This window comes from Hippocampus comes, unplaced genomic scaffold (genome assembly GCF_001891065.2).
Source record: "Hippocampus comes isolate QL1 unplaced genomic scaffold, H_comes_QL1_v1.1 scaffold295, whole genome shotgun sequence".
Taxonomy (NCBI): Eukaryota; Metazoa; Chordata; class Actinopteri; order Syngnathiformes; family Syngnathidae; genus Hippocampus; species Hippocampus comes.
This window is the reverse complement of record NW_017804848.1, coordinates 1,172,197-1,180,742: the sequence shown is the minus strand read 5'-3', so window position 1 is coordinate 1,180,742 and position 8,546 is coordinate 1,172,197. Positions and strand designations below refer to the sequence as shown.

Sequence of the window (8,546 nt, the reverse complement as noted above, 5' to 3'; positions counted from 1 at the left end):
GCTCGGGCGGAGGCGCGGTCCCATCGTCGGTTGAGGCGCCGCAGGCGTCGCGCGACGTCCTCGGTCAGCGTCACGCCGCCGCACAGCTCGTTGAGGACGTCCAGGTCGGCCGCGCCGGCGCCGGCGTCCAGCAGGACGCGCTGCCGACACATCGGACAATCGCAACAAAAACTCACTGTGTCGTCAAAGCCCAACGGGGAAGAGAAACAGAGGGAAGTCATCGCGTTTCGATTGCATTCAAAGCGGGAGGCGGCGCACGAATGCCACCAAAGCGCCCGTGATCGAGCCAAACAAAATCAAGTTGCCAGGTTCTCGTGGGCTTTTTTTTTTTCTTTCTATTCTCTTGATCGCTTTTCCAACTCGGTCTTGGCGAAGGCTCCCAAAACCGCAAAGAAAAACCCCTGCAGAGACACTTGCGCAAGGATCGCTGAGCAATTGAGCGGCTGTGCGGAAACTTTGGGTGACCTTCAAGGTGCAGCCTGACCTCGACCCTTTGACCTCCCACGCACCGACCTGCACGTCGGCAGGCTGCGCCGTGCGCTGCCCCCGGTCCAGATGCTCCGTCCAGCTCTCCACGGCGCACTCCAGAGCTTCCAGGAGGCTGACGACCTCCCGCAGCGTCTGCAGCTCCTCCTGATCGGCAACAAATAAAAACAAACAAACAAACAAACAAACACCTTCCCATCAAGGAAACGTGCTCGTGCTCATTTGTGTGCCACCACGCGACACACTGACTGACACGCACGCGGCCACACGCTGAGCTGATTCATTCTTAAGTGTGCGCGTCGCATTTGGGAAAGAAAAAAAAAAATCCTCCAAACCTTCCCAGTGCAGTTGTTCATTCAAGTTGAGTCATTGATTTGGTTTTGTTTGCGCAGTGCAAAATGAAGATTATTCCAACATTTACTTTGAAAAATGGTTTCGGTCGGAATGAGCTGAGCAGGTGGAAGTTTCAAGCGGACAAATAATGTGGGCGGGCGCTCAAAGCCCCAAATTCCGATTTTCATTCGGCAGCCATGTGGAATGTCTCGAGCAATTGCGCCCTCCAGCGGCCCGCGTTCAATACTGCAGCTCAAATTCAGCCGGCGGTCGCCCGTCTCGGTTTGTCGTGCCGAGCAAAAACGGACGCGGCCAAGAGCAACGGCGCGCGGGGGAACAGAAAACGGTCAGTGGCCGAGAAATGATTTGGTGACAAAAACGGCGGCATTTTGGTCACCAAACGTCCTTTTGCGAGCACGCGTGACCTGTAAGCCTCGTCGCTTGGCGGCCAGCGTGCGTCCCAACCGCAGGACGGCGCGAGACAGCAGCCTGCGTTCCGCTTGGACCAGAGCGGCCGGCGGGGGCTCCAGGCGGCCAATCAGGTCCTGAGAGTCCTCCAGCGCCTCCTGCAGGTGGCGCTGCAGAGCATCCGCTCTTTCTTGCAGGGTCTGAACGGGAACAAAAAAAAAAACGCGTGACGGATTTGCGCGGCCTTCTCCCGAAAGACTTTTTGGGCGTTGTCGCGCGTCTTGACTTGAAGTCTGCGTAAATCCTCGTCGAGGTCATCGCGATCCGCGCCGGGGACGGAGGCCGCGTCCTTCCTCAGCTCCGCCACGCGCTCCCACAAGACGGCCGCGCTGGAGGCGTGAGCCTCCCACGACGTCTGGAGGACGAGGCTGCCCTGGAGCTGCTGCTCCAAACGAGAACGCGCCTGCGACCAGCTGCAGGACACCAATGTGTTACAAGCGCGCGCGTGCGTGCGTGAGCGTGCGTGAGCTTGTCCCACCTGCGAGTTTGCCTGTGGATGCGCTGCGCGAGCATGTGGGCCGCATCCGGGTGTACTCGTTGTTTGAGAGCGGCCAAGGTCTGATGGAGTCGCTCCCACTCGGACTCCGAAGCCTTCATGTCCTCGCAAAGACTCTGTTGGGGGGGGGGCGGGGGCGCGTCAAGCCCGATGCGGCGAGTGGCATCCGCCGGCCGGCCGCGGTTACCTGCAGCTGACGTCGGAGGTCTTTGTGGGCCTGCAGCGAGAGGGCGGGACCTCGGAGAAGATCCGCCATCTGGCACGCCCTCACCCGTCTGCGCGTCATCTCCTCAATTTGCTCCTCCACGCCGAGCCGCAGCTGCCTCGTCGTTGACAGCTCACGACGGGCCGCCTCGTTCTGGTAACGACCGCGGTCGCAAACGGGGGGCGGGGTCAGTCGCCGGCCGGTCTGCTCGACGCAAAGCAACTTTCGGAACGCCGGCGGCCCTATCGGGCGGGCGCGTGCGAGGCAGCGACTAACGACTTGAAATGTCGACAAGGAAATCAGAGCGCGAAGATGGCCGACATCCAGAAGCGGCCTGAGCCTAGCGTCTCTCACCAGCTGGGCAAGCCGGTCGCACGCCGCCGCGGATCGCTCAACGAGACACGCGAAGGCCGCGCCGCCTCCGCCGGCTCCTCCTCCCCCTCGCTGGCCGTGCCGCTCCGCCATCTCTCGCAGTTCAACTTGTCTCTCCTGGATTTGCTTCTCCAAGTCCTGCCGGACACGGAAACGTTTCACTCTCACCTCTGAAGGGACTTTTGCAAGGCGCTAAAAAAAGATGCGGGTGACTGGAAACCGTGTGGGGGTCGCGCCAAAGGTGGGCCAGGTTGCGGGGCTTCCGGGCCGAGTCCAGTTCCCGCTTGTGGTCCGCCATCCAGGTGTCGATGCGCTCCAGGCGGCTCTCTCGCTCCGTCCTGACCCTCAAGTCCTCCTCCAGCTCGCCAATCTGATGCCGACGACGACAACGCGAGCGTTTTTGCGACGTCCTCCTCGCCGCCTCGATTTCCGGATTCGCGGAGGGAACTTGACGAGCGGGCCGCCGCCTTTGACGGGCCGGAACGCCCGCCGCTCGCATCTACCTCAACGTCGAGAGTCGATTGCCTCATCAGCCAGCGCCGGCTGAGGCTTCCCTGCTCCTCCGCCAGCCGGTTGGCGTCGTCGCGCCCCCGCTGGTCCTCCTCGGCGGCGCGCGTCGGCAAAGGTCGGGCGGCGTAGTCCAGGGTGGCCCGATGCGCCGACATCTGCGCACGACACTCCTGACGGAAGAGCGGCAGCGCGGCACGTCACTTTCACGTCACTTTCACGCCGACGTCTCGGGGAAGCCGGAGACGACGCCGGCCGACTTGGCGCGGGAGGCGGGACGCGACGACTCGCGGGCCGCCCATTGGCACGCGAGAGATGGCTGAGTGAGTGAGTCATCGCGCGCGCCCACCTGATAGTACTTGAGAAGCAGTCGGAGGTCGTCGGCGGTGCATGCGTTCGGGTCCATGTGACTGCGGCGCTCTTCCAGTCCGGCCTCCAAGTCGGCGAGCCGCCGCCGCAGCTCCTGGAGCGCGTCGCGCCGGCTCAACGTTTCCGTCCACCACTGAGCGGAGGCCCCCCAAGCACACAACACACCGTGCGCCCATTGATATCGCCGCTGTTGTGAAAGCGCTTCGCAAAACACTTCGCATCAAGTCAAATCGTCGACCCGACGCCGAACGTAAAACGCGGACAGTCGTGCGGTCCCGATCCCGCGAGTCGAAGAGGACGGCAAAGTGGCTTTTGCGGCCGCTCACCCGGTGCAGGGCTCCCTGCAGCGCGGGGACGTCGGCCAGCAGAGACGACCAGTCGCGCTCCAAGCGCGCCAGATCCAGATCCCGCTCGGCGCTTCCGCACGGGGGCGCTCCGTCCTCGGGGCCGTCTCCGAAGTCCGGCTCGGCCGCCCTCATCTCCGCCAGCCGGCGGGCGGCGCCGACCACGGCGGCTTTCAGTCCGCCGCGCTCCTCGAGATCCTCCATCAGCGCCTGGCCGTTGACAACCAATGAGCGCGGAGCAAATCGCAAACGCCTCCAGACTCACCACAGAGCGGTCGAATTCTTCCCGCCTGCGCTCGCCGTCCGCGGCGGCCGAGCCCGCCAGAAGCCGCCACTTGTCCGTCAGCCGCCCGGCCCCGCCCATCCACTCCGTGAGCGCGGCAAAGTCGGACGCAAAGCTGTCGGTGGAGACAAAACGGCAACATTCAGCGCACGGACGAAAGGCCCTCTCGTCACCAAGCTCTTTTGGTTTCTCCTTTGCTTTGTCGGCTGTGCGAGTCGTGGGCGGAGTCTCTTGCGCGGCACTCGCGATTATTTTGACACGCGGGAGCGAGACGCCGAGTGGGCGCGCGCCGTCTCGCTCCCGCGGCTCTCCGCCCGCCTTGGTTTGTTGAGTTGCCGTGATCATTTTGCGCCCGCCTTCTTTGTCTTCTCGTTTGGATGGACTCGCGCCGGCGGGAGCCTTCGGTTCGACCGCCTGGCTAAGCAGGGGCGGCGCTGAGCTCCTCCCCGGGCCAGCCCCCCACCGAGATGAACATTTTGCTTCCTGTGGCCTTCCGGCCACTTTTGTTATCCCCGCATGAAAAAAAATAATAAAATCCAAAATGGAGCCGTTCTTGTTGCCGGCCAACTTACTGGAATGACTCGTACCAGCCGTCGGCGCGCTCTGATTGGCCGTTAGCTCGCCAATGGCGGCACGGGATCCAAGTTGACTTTGAGATCATTCGCAAAGAAAGCGAAGCCGATGAGCCGATGCAAAGAAAGCGGCGGCCTCCAGTCAATGAGGCTCAGCGACGGCTCGCTTTGGACATTTTGGAAAAGAAGAGCAACGGCGCACGTCCGGCGCGTCGGGACAGGAAAGGCCTCGCGGTTTGCCGGTCACCTGTCGGCGAGTTCTCTCCGGCTCTCGTCATCCGCTTTTCGGCGCCGGGACCGTTCCTTCAGTTTGGTCCAGCGAGCCTCCAGGTCCCGGCAGGCCCCGCCCACGCCGACGCAGCCGGCCCCGTGCAGCCAAAGCCCCGCCTCCAGCGTGGCGCCCAGCCGCGCCGCAACGGCGTCCGGAGAGCGAGACGCGTCCTGCAACGAGGTGCCGATCGTTAAGATTGGAAAGGGGGCGCGACCGTCCCCGGGCGGGCAACCGGTCCGAGCGCCAGAGAACACAAATGGCGGCGGCTCCGTGAGGACAACGCGCCGAAACGGCGAACGGCTCGAAACGCGCTTGCCGGCGGCGTCGCGTCTGACGTTTGAAAACAAGAGCGAGCGGCGGACGGAAAGCGGAAGCGGCGCTTCACCGGACCCACCTGCTCGGAGAGCGGCCGGCGAGGAGACGTCTCCGCGCTGGCCAGCAGCGACCGGCAGCGGCCGGCGTCGTCCTCCCACTCGCTCCACCTCTGCCAGCGCAACAAGTTGCACGAGTGAGAGCGGGAAAAGGCGGCCGCGGCCTTCCAAAAAGCCCGACCTGCAAGACTTGCTCCATGCGGACGCCTCGGTCGAGCGCCCGCGTCTGCAGCGAGAGCGCCTCGGCGCGCAGGGGACGCGTGGCGTCCTCCCACCCGTGGAGGGCGCCCTCGGGAAGTCTCTGGCCCAGGAAGATCAGGGCGTGCAGGCGCTGCTGCAGGAAGCCGAAGAACTCCTGGAGGAAGGAGAAGCTTTGCGCTTTGCTCTGCCGAATACCGAACGCGCTCCCGAAAGGACGCGAGTGCTGACGAATCGGTCGGCGCGATGAGAGAAAAGGAAACGTTGTCTTCCAGAGGGACGGCGACCTCTGCTACGTGAGCACCAGTCAATAGGTGAGCGGCGGCATTTTGGAGCAACTGGGAAAACTGAATGGAGGATTGGCTGACTCCAAAGTAAAGTCCTGATTATTGATGTCCTCGAACATATAGAGGGAGCCGGTGAAGGGGTGCCATATAAATACACACACACACACAGGCAACGAGTGCTTGTCATTCATGAGTTTGCCTGCATCAAGTTGAGATTGTTGCTGCGCAACAGGCATGACTTTACTTTGCTGTCAAGGTGCTGCGTGTGTGTGTGTGTGTTTGGCTTTCTCGGTGGTGGTGAATGTGCGGTCAAGTCCAGCGTGATAAAGGGAAGAACTAGTGCCCCGTTGGAGGCGAGCGTGCACTGACCGCGTGAGCGCGGACTTGTCCTCGTAGCTCGCTCCTGCAGCGGAGCCGCGGCCGGCGCTCTAAGCGTTCCCGGCCCGCCGCCAGAAGATCGCGCAGGCTGCCGGCCAGACGCTCGCAGTGCCGCAGCGCGTGCTCGGGGCTCCTCAGATCCCGCTCGTCCTCGTCCTCGTCCTCTTCCTGCGTGCGCAAGGACAATCGGCGTCAGACTTTCTGTCTGTCGTTTGTGGCGCTTGACCTTTTCCGCCGTCGGGGCGGCTCGATCGCCACGACACCCGTTCCCCACTCCGTCGCCAATTTTCGAGCGTCCGTTTTTGGCGCGGGTTTTCGCGGCCGGCGCGACAATCGGGCGATCGGCCGACGAGCGATCGCTGAGCTAATTGCTCGGCAACTACTTGGAGCATCGTTTCAAAGCCCGGTCCAACTTCATACCGTCCAAAACCCGTTTGATCTGCCGATGCCGGATTTGGAGGTTCATTTCATGAAAAGCAGAGGCGGCCCCCGACCGAACTCGGGCGATGGAGAAAACACGTGCCCGTCGGATGCTCCGTTTGTAATTGCCGCCGCTCCCGACGTGCGTGATAAGGTGTCACCGTTGTTTGACGGCTCAGAACGACAACGACATCTCGGCTCATTTCCGCTAGCCTGTCCATGGGATATCCCCTTGTATGTTAGCATGAAGCTAGCAGACTTGATTATTAGATTGTACCCGATGTTTGTCTTTGGCTTTCTGTCTCTCCTGGACAGGAAACGCGCAGTGAGCCCCCCCCGCCCAAAACCAAATAAAAAGCTCGAAGCAAGGACGCTCGATCTCTTAACTGTAGGCGGGCGGGCATGTGTGGCGAGTCGCTAATCAAGATCTGTTTTGCAGTGCGAAGTCTTGTCACTCTCGCTACCTGAGAAGGCGGCGGGCTCCCGCGGTCGTCTTCCGGCTCCAGGAAGCCGCTGCCGAGCGTCGCTTCGTCTTCAGCCGGAGAGCCCCTGCGGGGGAAAAAACGTTCACGCTTCACTTGGGGCCCCGCCGCTTTCCCGCCGGGGCCGCGAAAGGAAACATCTCGCGGCGACAGCCTCCTCAACTGACACGTCAATGTGAAGTCAATCGGAAATTCGTACATTCGTCCACAACGAATTGATCATTGCATGAATTAACAGCGACAGATGACGCTCATCACCTTCAAACTGTCGAAATCCGGCAATGTCCGCCTCCTGCTCTCGAATGTGACGAGAACGGGGGGGGGGAGGCGCGTGCAGACAGCATACGGATTGCGTGGGCCCATTTGGCAAATATTGTCTGCGACCGACCTTGACGCATGTTACGAAGCAAATCCTCATGAACTTTTGCTTTTGTGCATTTTGCGCACAAGGAAAAGGTTTGAGCCGAGTCCCTGATCGATGGGGACAGCAAAGGGGAAATATCAGCTTGAAAAAGAAAACGCCATTCGGCAAGGTCGGCAAATAATTCAAGCTCATTTCAAGCGCTTTCAATGTCTTTTCCCGCTGGGCAAAGAAAAATCCAGCAAATAAGACGCCACTTCCACGATGAATGGGAGAGAGAGAGAGAGAGAGAGGGAGAGAGGGAGCGGCTCCCACAAAAATGGCCCAATAGGTGAAAGCCACCAAGGGCGAATACGCGGAGCCCCGCCGTCGCGAATCGCAGCCGCTCTTCAAGGCACGCCGACGGCGAGAAAACGCGACGGTACGAGGATGACATTGGGTGTTACCGTGGCGACGGCGGCAGCTCTTCGTCTCCTGGGCCCGACGAGACCGCCGGCGTCGAAGCTCGCCGCTCGCTCGGCCGCCGCTCCGACTCCTGAATAAACAAAACTCCATTGACGTCTTTACACTTGACGGCGGCGAGCGAGCGCTCTCCCAAAGCGGGCCGGGATGGGCGACATGTTGTTCTCGGGCCCGCGCGGGTTTTCTCCGGGTACTCCGCTTTCCTCCCACATTCCAAAAACACACGCGGCAGGCTGATTGGACACTCCAAATGTGTGCCTCGGCGCGAGTGCGAGCGCGGACGGTTTCATTGACGTCTTTACACTTGACGGCGGCGAGCGAGCGCTCTCCCAAAGCGGGCCGGGATGGGCGACATGTTGTTCTCGGGCCCGCGCGGGTTTTCTCCGGGTACTCCGCTTTCCTCCCACATTCCAAAAACACGCGCGGCAGGCTGATTGGACACTCCAAATGTGTGCCTCGGCGCGAGTGCGAGCGCGGACGGTTTTTGGTCTCGGTGTGCCCTGCGATTGGATCGCAACCGGTTCAGGGTGTCCCCCGCCGACTGCCCGAAGACGGCGGGGGACGGGCTCCGGTACGCTCGCGACCAGGAAGTAAATGACACAAAGAGCCATTTATTGACGACATTATTTCTTGGGCATGAAATGAATCAATGACGTTAAAGTCAGTCTATAAAATGAAAATGTCCAAGTCAAATAGGTCGCGGCTTCTTAGCTTTAGTTTAGTCCAATAAAATCCCCCCCCCGGCTGTACCTCGGTCACTGTGGGCCGCTTGTGCCGCAGAAGGCTCCGGAAGTGGAAGAGCTGCGCCTTGACGATCTCGAGTTTGGACCAAAGTCCCTCGGCCGCCGTCTCCTCCTCCTCCCGCGCGGTCTCTCCGCCCT

At 61.4% G+C, this 8,546-nt stretch overlaps 1 protein-coding gene across 1 annotated transcript in view; it reads right to left on the bottom strand.

Moving 5' to 3' along the window:
- The window catches only part of LOC109520309 (nesprin-1-like), a 19,799-nt gene that overhangs the window by 860 nt on the left and 10,393 nt on the right, over positions 1-8,546 (bottom strand). The window contains exons 12-29 of the mRNA XM_019877435.1: positions 7,650-7,738; positions 6,825-6,909; positions 5,932-6,102; positions 5,259-5,432; positions 5,101-5,190; positions 4,683-4,876; positions 3,846-3,978; positions 3,563-3,790; positions 3,217-3,369; positions 2,864-3,040; positions 2,581-2,730; positions 2,343-2,498; positions 1,971-2,141; positions 1,766-1,899; positions 1,514-1,700; positions 1,245-1,427; positions 514-633; positions 3-140 (exon numbers count right to left, since the gene is read on the bottom strand). Of these exons, the coding sequence (XP_019732994.1) occupies positions 3-140; positions 514-633; positions 1,245-1,427; positions 1,514-1,700; positions 1,766-1,899; positions 1,971-2,141; positions 2,343-2,498; positions 2,581-2,730; positions 2,864-3,040; positions 3,217-3,369; positions 3,563-3,790; positions 3,846-3,978; positions 4,683-4,876; positions 5,101-5,190; positions 5,259-5,432; positions 5,932-6,102; positions 6,825-6,909; positions 7,650-7,738 (2,733 nt within the window). The remainder of the gene's footprint in view (positions 1-2; positions 141-513; positions 634-1,244; positions 1,428-1,513; positions 1,701-1,765; positions 1,900-1,970; positions 2,142-2,342; positions 2,499-2,580; positions 2,731-2,863; positions 3,041-3,216; positions 3,370-3,562; positions 3,791-3,845; positions 3,979-4,682; positions 4,877-5,100; positions 5,191-5,258; positions 5,433-5,931; positions 6,103-6,824; positions 6,910-7,649; positions 7,739-8,546) is intronic.